This window comes from Megalobrama amblycephala, linkage group LG3, assembly GCF_018812025.1.
Source record: "Megalobrama amblycephala isolate DHTTF-2021 linkage group LG3, ASM1881202v1, whole genome shotgun sequence".
Lineage (NCBI taxonomy): Eukaryota > Metazoa > Chordata > Actinopteri > Cypriniformes > Xenocyprididae > Megalobrama > Megalobrama amblycephala.
The window spans coordinates 36,184,455-36,205,559 of record NC_063046.1 but is presented as its reverse complement, the minus strand read 5'-3'; the positions used below and the strand labels follow the sequence as shown (position 1 = coordinate 36,205,559).

Below are 21,105 nucleotides of genomic sequence, written 5' to 3'. Positions count from 1 at the left end.
TTTAAAAAGTTATTTGTTATAAAATTTTTTTTATTTATTTTTTTTTTTTTAAATTCCGCACACAGCATGCCCCCGCACTCTGCAATGTTCTGACCTTTTTTCCCCCCTTACCCTTTTGCATCCCTGAATATTAAATGAATGATAAAACGTATAAATCTAATCAAATGTAATGTGACAGGATTCCCACGACAGGCGATATTTTAGTTTATTATGTAGCTGTGTCGAATAATATATATATATTATTATATTTTTATATATATATATATATATATATATATATATATATATATATATATATATATATATATATATATATATATATATATATATATATATATTATATATTTATATTATACAGCAGGGGTGTCTAATCCTGCTCCTGGAGGGCCACTGTCCTGCAGAGTTTAGCTCCAACCCCAGTTAAACACACCTGAACCAGCTTATCAAGGTCTTAGGCATACTAGAAACTTCTAGGCAGGTGTGTTGAGGCAAGTTGGAGCTAAACTCTGCAGGACAGTGGCCCTCCAGGAGCAGGTTTGGAAACCCCTACTATAAAGCAAATCTCAACTGCTTGATTGTTTATATCATCGCAAAATGTGAACTATATAATTAGCAGCTCTAATCTGCTAAATGTGACTAAAAGGCAGGTAGATCTTACGATTTTTTAAACACAAACATGATTTTTTTGTAAAGCTGCTTTGAAACAATATATACAAATAAACCTGACTTGAATTTTGTACCAATGAGATGTTACTGTGAGTGATGTATCCCATTATGATGTAACGTTTTGTTGGAGTGATTGTATTTATGAGTTGAACAACTATGAATGGCACCATAAAGTCAGAATTTTGGGAAACTACAACTGTTAAACTGTTAAATTATTTTTTTGAACTATTCCAGATGCAGAATATCAGAAAGTCGTTGCGAGTCTCAGTAAGAAGAAAGATAGCCTTTCCAGAACCATTTTGATGTACAAGGAATTCTTTGAGACCAATGAAGAACTGAAATCTGAACTTCAACGTAGGCACTTCATACATTTATCTTATTCATTCATTTATTTATGCATTTATTTATGCTTTTATTTAGGCTCAAGATCAGTTGCAACTCTTATATATTAGATTTTTTTTTTCTACAGGTCAGGTGCAAGATGCAACCCACAAACAAAATGAGCTCAAACCAGAGCTCATGAAAAGTGGCCTAGACATCTCAGAACTAACCACTGTGAGTCTGAACATGCACACACATTCACACTAACATAACTACTGTTTTGTTGTTTGGTCTTTGTAGAATCATGCATTTTATTCCAATCATCATAGATGCTCGTTTGTCTCTTTGTTTATGAATCTGTTCAGGAATCAGCAATAGAGAAAGTAATAAATGGCAAGAAAGCAATTTTGACCAAGATGGAGGTTCAGCCTAGACGAAAATGCAGCATTCCTGACCCTTTCAAAGGCAGTCCGCATGTTCTGGGAAAGGTGTGCATTTGATTTTTGTATCATGTGATCCAATCACATGTACACATCCAGGAATTGGCAGGGTAAAATGAGTCTTGGAAAAGTTTCAAGCTTTTTGAAACATAATTTTCAGTAAGTAACGATTAGCCAGAGTGTTTTTCTCTGGCTCATCATTACTGGTGATAATTCTCTATTTATTTATAATGTGTGTTCTTGATTTTTAATCAGTGCACAAATTGTAAATTACAGATTAACACTATCTGTTGCTAAATTCTGATTGGGTGGGCAAGGCAGACGGGACAGTCCACCCCATTCATCCAGAAAGGTTGACAACCACTGGATCACTTTATCAGAGACATTTTAGTTTAGTTTTGACGATGTTTGTGTGTGTAATGATTTGTAGGTAGCTCATCTGGCACAGGTGGAGGATGATGATGCTGCAAAGGTTATCTCTTGGCATATGCTGGGTGACATGGACTGTGTGGTTACTGAAACAACATCTGCTGCCAAGAAAATCTATGATGATACACAAGGACGACAACAAGTCATACCCCTCGAGACGGTCTTCTGGAGACCAAATGACAGGTACACATACATGCAGTCTCAAATATCCATATTTTTCTAGTAGGGCTGCAACAAATGATTATTTTGATAATCGATTAATCTATCGATTATTAGAACGATTAATCGACTAATCATCGATTATTGCACTGATTAATCAGTAAGCTTTGTTTGATTATTCTACTTTAGCAATTAGTTAAAATATTGAGTTATACTGTACTTTAACTAGTAAATAAAACAAGGAAATCACTTCAGCTTTTAAAAGTGTATTTTTAATAATTTTCAAGCCAACTGAATAGACCAATATCCTTCAGGTTAAAAAAATATAATGTAATTATGTGGGGTTTTTTTGAAAAATGAAACAACAACATACATACACACATATTATATATCATACATACATATACATATATATATATATATATATATATATATATATATATATATATATATATATATATATATATATATATATATATATATATATATATACACACACACATACACACACACATACACACACACATACACACACACATACACACACACACACACACACACACACACAAACTATCGAGTTTATGGTCATGAATGGCTTTCCTGAGGTAAATGTTACATTTTGTGTGATATATTTGTTTGCAAGTTTTATTGACTTCTTTCTGCGGTTAAACTCCGATTAAGTGATTACAATAGAGATTGATTCATTTCAGTAAGTACTTTTTGATGTTCATTCATGTTTATTTCGCGCTGTAATAGAGAGGAATAGGTTCACATGCCGCTTGAACCGAGGTGTTACAGCGATCTGCCACACAACGTTAAACAGCGTCACACCACAAGTATTGTTTGAATTCCGTAGTAATATTGACTGCATTTTTTTAGTTTTATATCAAAAGTAACCTGATCTGTCGGTGCGTTGTCTGTGTCCTCTTTGCTCTGCGATGCATCTTTCACTGTGTGAGAAAATGAACGTGTGGCGTGAGAACAGTGAGTCTGAATGAGAGTTGGTGGCCCTGCATGACAGTATTCTGTAGTTATGCTAAACGTTATGTTTGTTATGTTTATGCTTTGTTAATCTCCCACATTTCACGGGTTCGACTTCGTTTGCACTATGCTCTCCAAAGGGCTGACTTCTTTTATTGGGTTGGATCCGGGAGGGCTGCATTACAGTATTGCGCTACAGCGCCCCACTGGTTACACCGCGTTATTGCAGGCCCTTCAAATATGAGATCAAGAGACTATTCCATAACAAAAATATTTGTCGACAATTTTTTATTGTCGACGTTGTCGATAATGTCGACTAATCGTTTCAGCCCTATTTTCTAGATACTTTGTTTTGAGTAGGGCTTCCCCCGACTAAATATTTTTCTAGTCGACTAGTAGTTGCTGATTTAAGCCATTAATCGACTAATCGGATGTTTATGATATTAATTTAAAGAGGACCTATTATGCCCCTTTTTACAAGATGTATATAAAAAAAGGGATATATGACCGCACACTCAACTTGCGAATAATTTATTAGCCAACGTTTTGGCAAAAGCCTTTGTCAAGGTATGTAAAATAATTATTTGATGTCCCCAGAGTGTCTGTGTGAAGTTTTAGTTTAAAATACCCCACATATTTTTTATAGCATGTTCAAATTGCCACTTTTTGGGGGTGATCAAAAACGCACAGTTTTTGTGTGTCCCTTTAAATGCAAATGAGCTTGTGCTCCCAGCCCCCTTTCAAGAAGAGGGCAGAGCTTTAAGAGCTCATGCAACAACAAAACAGGACAATCTCACACACCGAAAATGTCAGAAACTTTAAGTAGCAGTGTTCAGTTTGAATCGGAGTCGGACAATGATGCCTACAGAGCCAGAGAATATATGCTGCATGGAGATATAGAACAGGTATAGTTTAGTTTAATTACGGTTATAAATTATGTTGTCATCTTGCTTTTATCCACTATTAGTACAAGCCTGTTGTAGCGGACCCTGTCTGAATAATAGCCAAAACATTACTGATGAGTTTTATGAAGTTATTCACCACCATTCGTCCACCGGAAGCTTGTTATTTGAATTTATAAAGTTTTAAATATGGATATTTTTCTTAAAAAAACTAATCGCTTCAGAAGACATTTATTAACCCCCTGGAGTCGTATGTATTACTTTTTTTTTTTTTTTTTTTTTGGATGAATGCATGGATGAATGCATTATTTTTGTCTTCAAAACGCGGCCCCAGATTCACATTATAAACCTTGGAGGACTAAGGATTTTTTAAAATATATCTCTGATTGTGTTTGTCTGAAAGAATATAGTCATATACACCTAGGATGGCTTGAGGGTGCATAAATCATAAGATAATGAATTAATAAAATATAGATAATACATTTTTGGGTGAACTTGGGTGAATCCCTTTAAGGCCCAATATACTTCAAACGAAATCGAAGACTGAACTTATGATGTCATTTTGAACAAAATCAGACCAAAATAAAGTTCATTTGGAGTTCGTTTTTGAAGCTCGAAACAGCTTGCCAAAGCGAACTTTACAGAAAAGTTACAGCTGTGGACGATAACTTAATAGGTAGGTGTGCATGCTCTGAAGCTCCACCTTCTTTGGTGTGGAAATCTTCTCTGGTTCATTTCTTCTGTTCTGTCTAAGATCATCCTTAAAATAAAAACATGAACACACTGGAGAGCTGCCTTATAGTAGAAAATGAAGTTGTACTGAAATGAGATGCTGACAGCTGGTTGCTTTTAAGCAATATATTATATAAATATAATAATATAATAAAAGTAATTAATACTTTTATTCATCAAGGATGAGTTAAACTGATCAAAAGTTACAGTAAAGACAATTATAATGTTAGAAAATATTCTATTTTAAATAAATGCTGTTCTTATGAACTTTCTATTCATTGAAGAATTTTGGAAAAAAATTGTACACAACTGTTTTCAACATTGATGATAATAATAATAATAATAATAATAATAATGAATGTTTCTTGAGCATCAAATCATCATATTAGATTGATTTCTGAAGGATCATGTGACACTGAAGACTGAAGTAATGATGCTGAAAATTCAGCTTTGATCACAGGAATAAATTACACTTTACTGTATATTGACATAGAAAACAGCTGTTTTAAATTGGAATAATATTTCACAATATTACTGTTTTTGTTTGTATTTTTAATCAAATAAATGCAGGCTTGGTGAGCAGAAGATACTTCTTTTAAAACATTAAAAACTCTTACTGACCCAAACTTTTGAACGTTAGTGTATTTATTTACTTATTTTATTAAATTTATTTTCAGTTTTCATCTATATGAATCCTATCATTTTAGTTTCATTGTTTTTGGTAAAAAAAAAAAAAAAAAAAAAAAATTGGTGGATCACAATTGCAAAGTCATTGCAATGCTATGACAATAAAATAAAAGGTCTGTGTTGTGATAGATCTGCTTTTAACTTTGTTATAAGAGTCTTTTTTTTTTTTTTTTTTCTAGTAATCTTGTTTCCATAGAAATGTCTGTATTGTGCTAGTCAGATATTAACATGAACTACTGAATTGCTCTTTTCTACTAGTGAGGATAAAAGTATCAAACAAGTCTTACAAATTGCGTTCATTTTTTTCTCGGCTATATGCTTTTTTTCATGGCTTCTTTTTCTTGTGTCTTAGGCCACTGCCTCACATCAGGAATGGCTCACCTCTCTTCCATCCACCTGGTAATCCTGTGTTTGTCAAAGATCTGCTCATTTTTCCTGAGCATGCAGAAAGCTGCAATAAAGGCAAGTCATTCACACTCACTCAGAACAGCATACGGGCATGTACAGTAGACCCAGAGTCAAAAATGAACTTTCTGTTCCTGTCAGATTCAGACATGAAATGGCAGATTATATACAGCTGCAGATATATGAATGAATAAAAAAATAACAAAGTCAAGTACCTTTTGATTCTACAAAAAAGCAGTTGGTTTAAAAAAACAAAAAAACAAAATGCCTATAAAAATGACACATAAAAAAATTGCACAATGGCTTTGATCCCTTTTGAGTTTATTTACCTAAGTTTAATTCTCTGAATGTCTCTGGAATATTCCAGACAAAGCAATGAAAATGCACTGATTTACTCGCCCTAATGTTGTTCCAAAGCCATATGACCTTCTTTCTTTTTCAAAGCACAAAAAACATTTAAAAAAAAAATGCCCTGCTTGTGCTCGTCTATTTAAAGGGTTAGTTCACCCAAACATTTAAATTCTGCCATTAATTACTCTCCCTCATGTCGTTCTAAACTCGTAAGACTTCCTTTTTGTCTTCGGAACACAAATGAAGATCTTTTTAATGAAATCTTTCTGTCCCTCCATTGACAACCTACGCAACTACCACTTTCAAGGCCCAGAAAGGTAGACATCATTAAAATAATCCATGTGACTCCAGTGATTTAACCTCAATTAACCTCAAAATATTAATCTCCAACACGTGTTTACAAGAGCATCACGACGCAGTCTTCATTTGTGTCCCTAAGATGAAAAGTTTTACAGATTTTTGACGACATGAGGGTAATTAATGACAGAATTTTCATTTTTGGGTAAACTAACCCTTTAATGGCAGCAAATGATGACCTTCAAGCTTTAAAATAGAATGCCATAAAATTATCTCATGCAAGAATATGGCAAATGTTTTGAAGGTACGCTGTAGGGTTTCATGAGAAACAAACCATAAAGTATTGTTTAGCAAATATCTTGACCTTGACCACTGCTCTTCTGTGTACATTCATGTAGAGTTCATGATTACAGCAGTGTGTGGCATCAAGAGCTCAAAAAGCACACATGCACACCAGAGAAAATAAGATTAATAAACACACAACACGAAACACAAGGCCTATAAATTCCCCAGAAAGTATTTGTGTACTTAATATCTGTGTTGTGCTCCGGTTGTTAGTTGACAACCAGAATGACAGTTCACACGTAAACAAATTATTAATAGTTGTTATAGTCTATTTAACTCAGTATATTGTTCTTTTTTTCTTCTGTTAATAATTAATATGATTTAATTCACAACTAATGTAATAATTTAAAACTCAATTCTATTTTTTATGATGAATATTTTTGCATTTACCAGGCAACCAAAGTATGGCAACTGTAATAGCCTGACACCCCTGCTCCACTTCCAAAACAGTTCAATCCATTTCATTTACTAACCAAAGCCAATTGTCACACCCATTTAGTGCTTGCTGAGTATTAACTTTGGATCCTTATACTGCTGAAAAATGGCATGATGAATTTCTCAAGACAGGGATGCAAAACAGATTTTCCAGAAAATAACCCATGATTAACAAATTAATAGATTCATTCCCATTTGAGGGAAAATAATCAAAGCATGAATGACTTGTTTGAATGGGTATTTGGAGTTTGAGAGCAACACTCGATAAGTAGCTTTACATGCATTGTGTAATAAAATGTTGCATGTTGGGAGAGGGAGGTTTTGAGTATGTTTTGCAGTCTATTTTGTGTCATAACTTTGTATAGTTTGGTATGCATGAACATTGCACTTTCAACTTTAAGTTTTTCCAGAATACTGCCATATTAATGCATCATGGAATGATGTAATGGAATTTTCTTATTTGCAATCTTTCATCACCGCTAAGTGTCTTGGCATAGATGCTATATTGGCAGTATTGCAGTATCAAATGAGCTGTGCGTGCGTGTGTGTGTGTGGATTGAAAAATCATATTTGCCTAAAGCATTTGGCAGCCTGTAAATGTTGGCATGCTTTATTTTTTAAAACTTGTGAGTATGATCAGGGCAAACATAATCAAATAGTGAAGCTATTGATGTGTTCTGACTCTTTTCAGTTTTTGCAACCCTTCTTGGAGACACCATACTTATTGATGACTTGGATTCTGCTAATGATTATCGTCGAGAGGTAAGAGACTGAGTATGTGTGTTTGTTTTGAAGAATCTTCAAATATTCGCAACAACATGTATAAACGTGAATATTTGGTAGGTGGTTCAGAATAAAATGCAGTGCCCCACGCTCCTAACGCGTCAAGGGGAGCGGATACGCAGCAACGGGAAGTTTGGTGGTCTGCAGAACAAAGCGCCGTCCATTGAAAAACTTCGAGGACAAGTGTTTGGAGCACCATTACCCAAAGAGTACCACCATATATACCATCAGATAGGTAACAAACATACTTTCTCTCTCGGTGCAGTAGAAGATAGACGTCTCTTTCTCATTTTAAATGTAACTGAATGAAATTTCTGTCATTAAAGGGATAGTTCACCCAAAAATGAAAATTTGATGTTTATCTGCTTACCCCCCAGCGCATCCAAGATGTAGGTGATTTTGTTTGTTCAGTAGTATACAAATGATGATTTTTAACTCCAACCGTTGCCGTCTGTCAGTCAAATAATGGGAGTGAATGGGAACAATAAGAGTCGAAAAAAACTTTCATAGACCAAATCCAAATTAAACCCTGCGGGTCGTGACGACATATTGATGTCCTAAGACACGAACCGATCGGTTTGTGCGAGAAATCGAACAGTATTTATATCATTTTTTACCTCTAATACACCACTATGTCCAACTGCGTTCAGCATTCGCTTAGTGAGGTCTGATCGCTCTCTGACAACGAAAGTAATGTCTAGCACTTATTGAAGTATATGCGCGAGACATCACTGCCGTTGTCAGTATCATCATTTGTGTTCTTCTGAAGAAACAAAGTCACCTACGTCTTGGATGCGCTGGGGGTAAGCAGATAAACATCAAATTTTCATTTTTGGGTGAACTATCCCTTTAATTCCTCACCCTCATGTTGTTCCAAACCTGCAAGACCTTCGTTAATCTTCGGAACATAAATTAAGATATTTTTGATGAAATCCGAGAGTTTTTTTTTCCCCTATAGAAAGCAACGAAATTAGCACATTCAAGTTCCAGAGAGGTAGTAAAGACATTGTTAAAATAGTCAATGTGACTACAGTGGTTCAACCTTAATGTTATGAAGAGAAGAGAATATTTTTTGTGTGCAAAAACAAAACAAAATGTACAACTTTATTCAATGATTTTTTTTTTCTCTTCCCTGTCAGTCTCCTACGCAGTGAATGCAGTGCAGTGCTTCAGTGTTCTACGTCAGAATGCTGACTCATTATTGACCAGGGCTGTGACGGTAGGCATGACAACTGCGCCACCGCGGTCGTGGAGTGTCACCAGCAGTAGTGTGACATTTATATATATATATATATATATATATATATATATATATATATATATATATATATATATATATATAATATCAGAGGTCGCGTTAACTGAAAATTTTCTGTCATTGATGGATTTTTTTTCCCGCGGTAACGGAAAAAAATCTGCAGGTCATCCGTCATTTTGACATATTATGTAGCTTGTAACTGTAATTCCCACCCCTCTCCAGTAGGTGGTGACTGCACTCTAGTGTGGCAGCAGAGCGCGAGTTCAGTCTCCAGAACAAAATGAAAACGATGCGCTTGATTACACACAGACGAGCACCCAGATTAAGTCTTTAATTTTATAATAATAAAGTTAATTATGCTTACTTACATAATTGTTTTGTTATTTTTCTTGCTGACTATAAGTTCATGGTCAACGAATGGCTTTTCTGAGGTATAATGTTACGTGACATTGTTTGCAACACTGATTGAACTGACGTGATGCAGATTTCGGTAAGATAGTATCTTTCAACTTATTTTTTTGATTTTCATTCATTTTTATTTCGTTTTGTACAGTAGTAAAGAGGAAAGGATGATCGCATTCACTCACAATCTGTGACGTGTTCAAGATGAAAACTGAAAGTGACGCAGTCTTTGATCAACTTTCTTTTCATAATATAAATAAATGCATAACTAGGCCCATTTGCTCATCATGTAAGTTCGTGAATAAAAATGAAAATGTGGACGAAATCAGAAGCTATTAAATGACTTATCAAAATATAAAAATTCAAATGACGGGTAATTTATTTTGATGGATTTTTTTTTTACGATCCTGTCCATCAAAATGACGGCGAAACGCAAGTCTAACGCAACCTCTGATATATAAAATACAACCAAACCCCGCCCCCCCTTTGGACCCCACCACCACAACACCAGCTTGGTGATTTACCACCGCGGTAGTAAAAATTTGCCACTGTCACAGCCCTATTATTGACAGGCTCTTGCATCATCACGCACATACGATGCTCACGTGAACGGCGTCTGCCAATACTGAGTCTGTGTTCTGACGTAGAACACGTAAGCTCTGCACTGCATTCACTTTGTATTCCGAATTAATTTGTGTTCCAAAGATGAACGAAGGTCTTGAGGGTTTGGAACGACATGCGGGTGAGTAATTAATGACAGAAATTAATTTTTTGGGTGAGCTAACCCTTCAAGGTGTCCATGTTAGTGTAATTATACATTTAAGTACTGAGTAATAATAATTAACTACATGTAGTTACTGTAGGATTAGGATTAGGGTTTGGTTTAGGGCTAATTGCATATAATTATGTATAATTTATAGTTATTACTACAGTAACTACATGTAGCATGTGTAACAAGGACTCTGTAAAATAAAGCATTAAAAGAAGTTGTGCTAAAAAAGTTAATAGCTATTGAATGGCTTCAGAATAATGTTAGAATGCATAGATTACTCTTATGGTACTTCAGGCTGGACACTACAGGCAAACTGGTCAGTTCTGAGATTTTGGGCTTTTTTGCTTCCATAACATCTTATTTCAGACTTGTGGGAAGAAAACATTCAAAATACATTACAATACATATCTTTAAAGGCTATTTTCAAAGTCAGTGAGATTTTTTTTCCTGCTGCACTGAACCAGAAATATTCACTTCAGTAGCACTTACATGCATTTATTTATTTATTTTGACGTTTATCAGTGTTTACATGATCAATGTACAATGTGCCTTCCCGAGGAAAAATAGAAATGCAGTAATTTAACAGAACATCTTCAATATATTGTGACATGAGTTTTGCTTCAAATAAACTACAGAAACAACTCCAAAGCAAAAAGAGTAGCGTATAAATGATAACATACATGCGTAAATGTATTCAAAATAAATAATAAATATATAAAGGGACTAGAGTAGCAATAATAATCATAACAATTAGGGGTGTGCCCGAAGCCGAATACCTTATTTGGAAAGGCACTGATAATGGCTTCACAACGAATAACGAATAATTCGGACCCACTTTATATTAAGTGGCCTTAACTACTATGTATTTACATTTAAATTAATCATTTAATACAATGTACTTATTGTGTACATACATGTTATTACATTGTACTTATATTTTAAAAACACCTGCATGTAATTACATCTGTAATTAATTTCTGTAATTACATTTATAATTACACTGTTGACCCATCCCTTACACCTTAACCCTACCCTTAAGCCTACCCATACCAGCAAAGCTTTTCCTAACCTTACCCATATCCCACCCCAAAAGCTGCAAAAGTGTTTTGCAATTCAATATGAACCTTACTGTACATTGTACTTATTTTTTGATGTTAGTACATAGTAGTTAAGGCCACTTAATATAAAGTGGGACCAATAATTCTGCCAAATAATATTCGACTGAGACTGAAACTAGCTAAACGTTATTTATTTATTTATTTTTTCTATCTGTAATTTTATTTTTCTGGCTGTATTTTCTGATATATGGTTTGATAAAAAGAGATATCCAAAATCCCCTCTGTGAAAACCTTTAATGTTATGTAAACAAAATGAAAAGAATGTTGAAGCTGGCTTTATTCAATGTTCAGATTTCTGTTCTGGAAATGTATACAAATTACTGCATATTTAATTAGATAATGCACCATTTACATATTTAAATATAACATTTCAGCAAATTATAATGCCTTATTTACCTGTGGTGTCTTGAAATAAATGCTTATGTGAGAGATGATGTGTCTCCTCATATTAATAGATGGAAACCGTCTGTAATCTGTCTCATATATTTGAATCTTCATGTACAGGTTTACTGCAGCAGTACTGTGTTGCAATGAAGAAGGCCTCAGATGTCCGGTCTGAGTATAATAGTCATGTGGAGAACCTGCAGAGTCCTCAGATGAAACAGAAACGACATGAGCTCAACCAGCAAAGAGAAGAGTTAAAAGAACTTGAGAAAACCCTCGGTATGTGTTTTTGTTATTGTAGATTTTTATTTGTCATGCACAGCATGCTTGTTATGCAGTAGTGTATACTTCAGTATTGAGAAGCAACTAGAGCCGTATTACAACAATCTATTATTATATGATATCATTTAATTCAGGCCCTGTCCACACGGAGACGAGTTTAGCTGTATATGCAAAAATTTTGTATTGTATAGGCGTTTCGTCCAGAAGGATCCAGCGTTTTCAGAAGGTGAAACCACTATTTTTTTTTTTGAAACCGGGTCCCAGAGTGGATAAATCTGAAAACGACGCCCTTGCATTTTCGTGTGTACAGCCAATCCGTATATATCCGTATATATCCGTACATGTCGACCCTAGTCAGACACCGCTAACAGCACAAAACAGCAACAACAACTACTTGCTACAAGCTTGTGTTCATGCTGCAGAAGCTACCGAGGCTAAAGCTTTATTAAAATAAAGCTTATTTCTAAAGCTTTACTAAAGTTTGTATACAGCGTGCAAGGTTTATGCGAATGCTCCTAGTCTTATTCTTTTTTTAGCGTATCTCTATTGCAGAATTACAGCGCCACATACTGATCTGGCATGTATACTACATTCGTTTTGAGTCATTTCAGTGGTTTCGTGTATACGCAGATATTTCTTGAGATGAGGAAAAAAAAAAAGATCGGATAGGGAAAGCTCTGGCTTTCGTGTGGATGTAGCCTCAGATTTAAGGAAAAGTCTGTTTATTGCCCAAGGTCACAGTGATTAACTTGACATTTCTCCTTTTGTTGTTTAGAAAATGCATTCAGACTTTGAATCAAAATACAGTGCATTCAGAAAGTATTCAGATGCCTTCCTTTTTTGCATTTTACTATGTTGTATTTTTAGCATAAGGCTGCAACATATCAAAATGTGTAACAAACGAAGGGATCTGAATACTTTTCTGAACGTGAAACCAGACTTTTGATGATTGGCATAAAGTTATCATAAATCTGCTTTTTGTTTTGTCATTATGGGCTATAGAGTAGATTAAAAACTGAGAATAACTTCTTAACATAATTCTTACAAACAATTTAGAATTTTGTCTTTAGAAATATCTTAGCTTCTTAAGAAGATTTTTGTGAATCCTGTCAGTTTCTAATGTAGGTCAACTGTCATGCAGTTTGAATACAATTTTTCTAGGCAAGTTAAAGTTAGTTAAACTGTTCTTAAGCTACAGTGTATTTCCATTTGCATTTTTGGGGAAAAAAAAAGGTTTTGTGCCTTCTCAATGGCAATACATATTCCTTCAAATGGGTATAGGAATGATAGTAAATTCCCTAACCTTCTACACACTCAATCATTGCTATATTTGGTGAATGCTGACAAATGTAGACTGAAATGTGTATATGTGTTTGCAGCCAGAACTCCTGAAAAAATGTTGTATGCTGCAAGAGTGAAGCGGAGCCTTGAGCCTGAAACGCCTGAGCCCTCAGTCCCTCCTAAACGGATCCGTCGCAAAAGTTGCAAACTCGGTAAATCAATAGTCATCTGAAGTGTTTGCTCTGTAACTCCTGTTTCACACATGATGTGTTTTTGCAGCACTATGTGGTGCAGAAGAAGCATGCTCATTGTGCTTTCACATAAGATGCGTTTTCAGTGTGCAGCAGTTGATCTGTGGCATCTGTATAAAATTGTTTTTTTTCCTCTTTTTTTCCTCTTGAAAAAAAAAAAGTGAACTACAATACATGCGGGGAAGCATCTCCGGCATTCACATGACTGGCTGGTGGTTAGAGAACTACATTATGACTTAAGTGCATGAAAACAAAGTCCACTAGTGACAAACGCATATTTCCGCGCTCACTGCCTAAGAAGTATACTTTGAAAGGCGTAGAAAATTCATTGGCTTTGTCTTCGTACTTTGGCTCAATGACAATAAATTGAATTTAATTGAATTGAAAATGAAGTATACCTGGGCCTTTTAGACCAGTGGTTCTCAAACTGGAGTACGCATACCCCTGGGGGTACGTGAGGTGACAAAAGGGGGTACGTGAACAAAATGCAGTGTAATTAATTTAACTCTACCATACCTTAAAATAATATTAAAACCGAGCATGTATTTCTAACTAGCAATCAAATCTAGCATTTAATCAAATTACCTCATGTTTTGCAGTCTAAAATGACTGCATCCACAGAAGCAGCATGCATAAGATAAATTGCGTGCAGTCTGCTGTCTTAAAGGAACACTCCACTTTTTTTGAAAATAGGCTCATTTTCCAACTCCCCTAGAGTTAAACAGTTGAGTTTTACCATTTTCAAAGCCATTCAGCCGATCTTCGGGTCTGGCGGTACCACTTTTAGCATAGCTTAGCATAGTTCATTGAATCTGATTAGACCGTTAGCATCTCGCTCAAAAATTACTAAAGAGTTTTGATATTTTTCCTATTTATATTTCCTATTTATATTTATATTTCCTATTTTCTAGGCCGATATGGCTAGGAACTATACTCTCATTCCGGCGTAATAATCAAGGAACTTTGCTGCCGTACCATGGGTGCAGCAGGCGCAACGATGTTACACAGCGGCTGTGACCCCGGAACGCTGGAATGAGAGTATAGTTCCTAGCCATATCGGCCTAGAAAATGAAACTTTTCATTTTCCGTCGGTCTTAGTACACAATGTAACTACAGAAGAGTCAAGTTTTAAATAGGAAAAATATCAAAACTCTTTAGTAATTTTTGAGCGAGATGTTAACGGTCTAATCAGATTCAATGAACTATGCTAAGCTATGCTAAAAGTGGTACCGCCAGACCCGGAGATCGGCTGAATGGATTCGAAAATGGTAAAACTCAACTGTTTAACTCTAGGGGAGTTGGAAAATGAGCCTATTTTCAAAAAAAGTGGAGTGTTCCTTTAAATCGCGCTAAATTACTGCCGTTCTCGACAGTGCACCTTTGTAAAAGTGGGGGTTTAGCACTTACTCGCATGAAGAACAAATATAGACACAGATAGTGGATTGATATCGATTTAAGACTCAAACTTTCATCAATACAAAAACATACCTTGTTCTTGTATTTAATATTGATAACGAGCAAGAATGCAATTGTACCCAAATATCCACATGACTGCAAACGTGCATTATTATACAAGAAGTCAAAAAACAGAACATACATTTTAAACACAGTACTGTCAGTATTTACTCTATTTTGCAATGAAATAATATTTCTAACGAAAACCAGAGCAGAACTACAACACACAAATTCGGCTTTGAACGAATCGCGAGAGTCAATGATTCAGTGATTCATTCACAGCCACTTGCTTCATTACTGAATGACTTGACTTAACTCACTCATAAAAACAGTGACTTGCTGCCACCTACTGGTGATTTTAGTTTAATATTTAAAAGTATCACTTCGTTTTACCATCATTGCATATTTCTCTATTGAACATTTTGTATTTAAAACACACATGTGGTAGCACTTTCTCTCTCTCTTCCATCTCATCCAGCCTCAGAAGGATTTAGGAGGTAATTGTGATTATAGGATGCATACTGCAGTGACCACAGACACAGCATTCAGTGCTCAACAGTACTCTCCATCTGGATGGTAAAATGCCAAAGGTACACTCGACAACCATCTTGATCAAAAATTTCATCTCCTTTGTGGGTCACTTTAGTTTACGGTCCAATTCTCACTATTAACTAACTATTAACTATGACTTTTGCCTCAATAAACCCCTAATTACTGCTTATTAATAGTTAGTAAGGTAGTTAAGTTTAGGTATGGGTAGGATTCGTGAAATATAGAATATGGTCATGCAGAAGAAGGCATTAATATCTGCTAATAAATAGTAGTAAATAATAAGAATAATATCTGCTAAAGTACTAATAAACAGCCAATATCCTAGTCATATGCATGCTAATAAGTAACTAGATGATAATGAGAATTGGATCCTAAACTAAAGTGTTACTGGACAAAGGAACAAATTCACAATGCTAGGTTTCTTTGCATTTATTTTGAACAGACAGTAGTGCAAATCACAGTTTGTTCCACCTAGCGGCATTCAGTCCCCTAGTTGGTACGGTACAGCTTTTTTTTTTTTTTTTTCTTTTTTTTTGCAGGGCTGATAAAAAAACAAAAGGTATTTGGTCACAATCAGCTACAAAACTGAAAAGCATCTTGTGTTATAAAAGTACAAAATAAATAGAATAAAATTAGGAGTGTCACAATTTGCTCCATTTAAAATATATTTAAACATTCAACATTCAAACATTCATTCGTGTTTCGCTACGTTTCTTGCACAGTTGAGTGTGCGAGCCTTTCAAAGTATTCTCCTTTGTCCGTGAGTGCAGAAAGACTCATCCGACGCATGCACACTGCCTAGTTGACTTTGTTTTCAAGTGCTCAAGTCATTCGCGTATGCGCTGTTCTTCTGCTCTTTTTCCCTTTTGTGGCGGTTAGCAAACATTGTTGTATTACCACACACGCCCACTTCTGGATTGGAATGTGGATCACCTATATATACTGATAAACCACTGAACATGAGTATGACTCGGGAGGATGTGGAACCAGAATCATGCCAACTATGTAGACCATACAGTCCCCTTACTGCTATACAGAGGCCTGCAACACCAACACCAGAAGGTCAAATATCTTCTCTTCTTCCCCCACACCACTTCTGGGCACCTCCATTATCAGCACAAATAGCAGATACCCCTGTCAAACATCCCAGAGTGCAGGCACTAATGACTGAAGGTTTACAGAGACAGAAAAGGAGGTGAGTCATATAACAAAGTCTAGCAGAACAACATCTATTATAACCCAACACACAACCACAGATTCATCACATGTACCATTACAGGACAATGACAACATACTATTTTGCCCTCATTTTAGTGCCTAAAGTTAACAGGCTTAATCCTAGGAACCAGAACTGGGCACAACTTTATATCCTCTGCTACCTTTTCATATCTGGAGTTAGAAGGTTAAAAATCAACCACATCAAGCCACACGTACCCAGCCCCCGTAAACAACAGGATTTTAGGCATTCCACCCCATCACCTCCTGCCTTGAAGTCCAGACCCATCAACTTCACCATAAATAACACCTCTTCATAACTATATCCTACCATCAGCATGGATCAGAACAAGATTCCTCTCCTGTGTACCACCAGTTACCATAGTTTTACATGGTTCTAGAACAATAAATGTTAATTTATTTGTCAAGTAATTTTTTAATAGTTTTTTTTTTCCTTTGTTGTAAATAGGTTAGTAGTTTAAAGTTATTCTGTAGGGCTAAAGTTATTCTTTTATCTTAAAGGTGCCCTCGAATGAAAAATTGAATTTATCTTGGCATAGTTAAATAACAAGAGTTCAGTACATGGAAATGACATACAGTGAGTCTCAAACTCCATTGTTTCCTCCTTCTTATATAAATCTCATTTGTTTAAAAGACCTCCGAAGAACAGGCGAATCTCAACATAACACCGACTGTTACGTAACAGTCGGGGTGTACGCCCCCAATATTTGCATATGCCAGCCCACGTTTCCAACATTATAAAAGGCATTAGACAAGGGCAGCCAGTATTAACGTCTGCACAACCAAATCATCAGATGTGCACAACCAAATCATCAGACTAGGTAAGCAAGCTGTTAAATGTGGTTAAAGAACACTGTATTCACGGAGACAAGAGAGCGAAAAATGACAGATGGAGCAATAATAACTGACATGATCCATTGACGAACATAACATGATATTTTTAGTAATATTTGTAAACTGTCTTTCTAAGAAAAGGGGACACCTTAGACTTATACTACATCTTTTAAAAACATAATCTAGGGCACCTTTAACCCCTTAAGCCCGAAGTGTACCATCGGTGGAACCCTCCCTCCCACTCCCGAAAAAAATCATAATCAAATTACTAAGCAACCACTGATAGGAATAACATAAAATATGTATCATTTTATTCTCCCGATTGAAATGAGTCCAAAATCAACATAATCCCTTGCGTCGATTACGAGATATTCCTTGTAAAGGAATGATTTTTAAAAAGGCCCATTAGGGGGCGCCAAGGGCTAAACAAAAAGGCTACCTTGGTTCCAAATGCTGTAATTTTTGATTGCTTTATGCTATCACCACACAATTTTAATCAGATGCAGCTCACCCCCTACCTTATTTCCTTAATGTGATATTGCATGTCAAATTAGAAAGATATGTAAAAATTTCCCTTGAGCAGACTTTTTTGCCTTTTATTAGAAGTTTCTCAGCATGAGAATGTCCAAATTTATTATTATTAGTATTATTATTAATATTTAATTAAAAAGTTTTCTTTCAAATGATACCAGCCTTTTGGCTCTCCTTGCTAGAGTTCTGGAGTTACAAGTCTTTACTTTTTTGTATGTCACTCAGAAAAAACAACTCTGAAAATGCCTTCTGGGCTTAAGGGGTTAATATGGCTTTTTACATTGCGCTTAACTCCGGATTATCAATCGTTCTAAACACCGCTTTTAACCCAGGGTTAAGGAACGTTTCACACTTGTAATTTAGAAGTGGGGTTAGCACTGCTTTTTACCCAGGGTTATGAAACCCTGCTCTGGAGTTAGAACTGCTTTTGCGATAGTACAGTCTGCAATACGAGGTTGCACAATGCTAGAGCTATGTAAACAGGTCACGTGTTGCGTTTATCCAATCAATGATACCGCAAATATACAAATAAGAATGTTAACTCAGGGTTTAGGAATGTACAATGTGAAACGTCTGCTTATGAATACCCAGGATTAATTGTTAACCTCGGGTAAATTATGAGCAGTGTGAAACGTGAAGCAAGATAACCCAGGATTCTGTTTACCCGCGGTTTAGAATGACCCAGGGTTAACTATTTCAAGTGTGAAAAGCCATAATGTCAGCTACATCTTATACTTAGTCCCACCTTTTATTATTAGTTGTCTTTAAGTACTATTATGTTAAAAAAAATATATATATATATACACACACACACAATGTTTTTACTACTTCTCTGGACCTTGACTGTGGTAATTTCATTGCTTTCTATTGAGGATTAAAAAAAAAAACCTTTTGGATTTCATCAAAAAATATCTTAATTTGTGTTCCGAAGATGAACAAAGATCAACACAATGGAACTTTGAAGGTTTTTACTAGCCGGAGTGAACTTTTCCACAAAGTTTTGCTTTGTCAAGCTATTTCTAAGTCCAAGTCAAATTCAGTTTGGCCTGATTTTGTTAGAAATTGTCACAATAGATTGTTCATTCAATTTCGCTTGTAAGTATATCACAGCCTTTAAAGTTAGGGACTGGTTTGGTTTGGTTCAAAGGATGGTTAGGTTCAAAGTTAGGTTAGAATTTAGGGGTCAACAGTGTAATTATAGATGTAACTACAGAAATCAGAACAAGATTGATGAGAGGAATCTTGAAATTACAGATGTAATTACATGCAGGTATTATTTAAAGATAAGTCCAATGCAAAAAAAAACATTTGTACATGAAATTACTAATTTAAATGTCAGTACATAGTAAAGACACTTAATATAAAGTGAGTTCTTATACTGTTGTGTTACATAGTTCAACCATCTATGTATGACTCAGTTGGAATGTTTATTGTTCTTAATAAATGTTTAAATTTTTTGTTGATTAAAAGCTACAGATCAATTACACACTGCAAACGCATCTTGTGTGAAAGCACAATGGCTACTTGCTGCTTCTGCACCGTGTATGTGAAATAGGTGTAATAGTTTTTTTCTGTCTTGCCTGTTGCTTTTTCACTGAAGTTAATAGTTTGTTGTTGTTGTTGTTTTGCAGATTCGTGATGCAATGTGAACTGACAGCTGAGGCAATGCTTTTTGAGATTATTCAAAGATTGTTTCAAGTTTTGATCTTTGCAAAAGTTTTTTTTTTTTTTACTTTTCACTGTTTACACATTGTTTTAAATTTTTTGATCTAAGCAGAAAGCAAAAAAGGTTAATATATTTTGTATCTTTCTTTGAGAAAAAAAAGTTTTTTTACAGTAACATCATGTCCTGTCATCCTTTTTTGTTTGTTTTATTCAACAAACCTTCCAGAAATCGCATTTTCACTAAAGCCATTCAGATGGGATTTGTTTTCCTGATCTTATCTCATGTCTGTAGTTTGGTTTTTGCACACACACGCACGCACACACAGCATACACTCTAGCATTTCAACACATACTCCATTTAATGCCTATAGAGTTCTGCACTGATGACATTTTTGTAGGCCAACCCGGAAGTTAGCATCACCCATGTTCCCTTGACAAAAACCCTTCTATTGGCTTTTTGATCAACTAAAGTTTATGATTCTCAAACTACACAGCGGTCGCATGACTTCAACATCACCACCATTACGCTTCCGACAACTTGTTCTGTCTTTAAAAAACATTTTCCCTGGAAGTTTGAGTTAAATTATATCATAAACACAATGAGGCTGTGAAAGTGAACTAGATGAGTTTACTTGTTCAGCATGATGATGTTTAATGTCACGACAATCTCTTTAGTCCCATTTAGGCACTTGTTAGCAACCGCCTTATTCAGAGCAAGTAAAAGTGGATTGATGCTGCATCTGAACATGCCTTACTTCCGTACTATATATTATGCGAAGAGCAGTATGTGAGTCTGTATGTATTCTTTTTGTAATGCATATTATAATGTATTATAATAGTTGTCTATATGTTGTACCTTTTTAAAGAGTGTTAGAGCCTACATAAATACACTTGATTCACACCAAAATGTGGGGTAACTTATTGCCACTTAAATATGAAATGGTCATGTGGTGTCAAATTAACTTATAAAGTTACTTATTACAGTATTTCAATTAATGTAATTTATATATACAGGTGCATCTCAATAAATTAGAATGTCGTGGAAAAGTTTATTACAGTAATTCAACTCAAATTGTGGAACTTGTGTATTAAATAAATTCAATGCACACGGACTGAAGTACTTTAAGCCTTTGGTTCTTTTAATTGTGATG

The 21,105-nt window shown here is 35.2% G+C and overlaps 1 protein-coding gene across 4 annotated transcripts in view; it reads left to right on the top strand.

The window, feature by feature from the left end:
* Positions 1–21,007, top strand: part of smchd1 (structural maintenance of chromosomes flexible hinge domain containing 1) — an 81,311-nt gene extending 60,304 nt beyond the window's left edge. For 3 of the 4 annotated variants that reach the window (XM_048185305.1, XM_048185304.1, XM_048185302.1), the window contains 10 exons: positions 901–1,020; positions 1,136–1,221; positions 1,353–1,475; positions 1,858–2,039; positions 5,670–5,779; positions 7,842–7,912; positions 7,994–8,168; positions 11,988–12,146; positions 13,529–13,642; positions 16,568–16,902. In XM_048185305.1, the coding sequence (XP_048041262.1) occupies positions 901–1,020; positions 1,136–1,221; positions 1,353–1,475; positions 1,858–2,039; positions 5,670–5,779; positions 7,842–7,912; positions 7,994–8,168; positions 11,988–12,146; positions 13,529–13,642; positions 16,568–16,887 (1,460 nt within the window). In that variant the 3' untranslated portion in view covers positions 16,888–16,902. Of the gene's footprint in view, positions 1–900; positions 1,021–1,135; positions 1,222–1,352; positions 1,476–1,857; positions 2,040–5,669; positions 5,780–7,841; positions 7,913–7,993; positions 8,169–11,987; positions 12,147–13,528; positions 13,643–16,567; positions 16,903–19,920 lie in introns of those variants that run through there. The other variant, XM_048185306.1, reaches the window with a different exon arrangement.
* Positions 21,008–21,105: the final 98 nt, after the last annotated feature.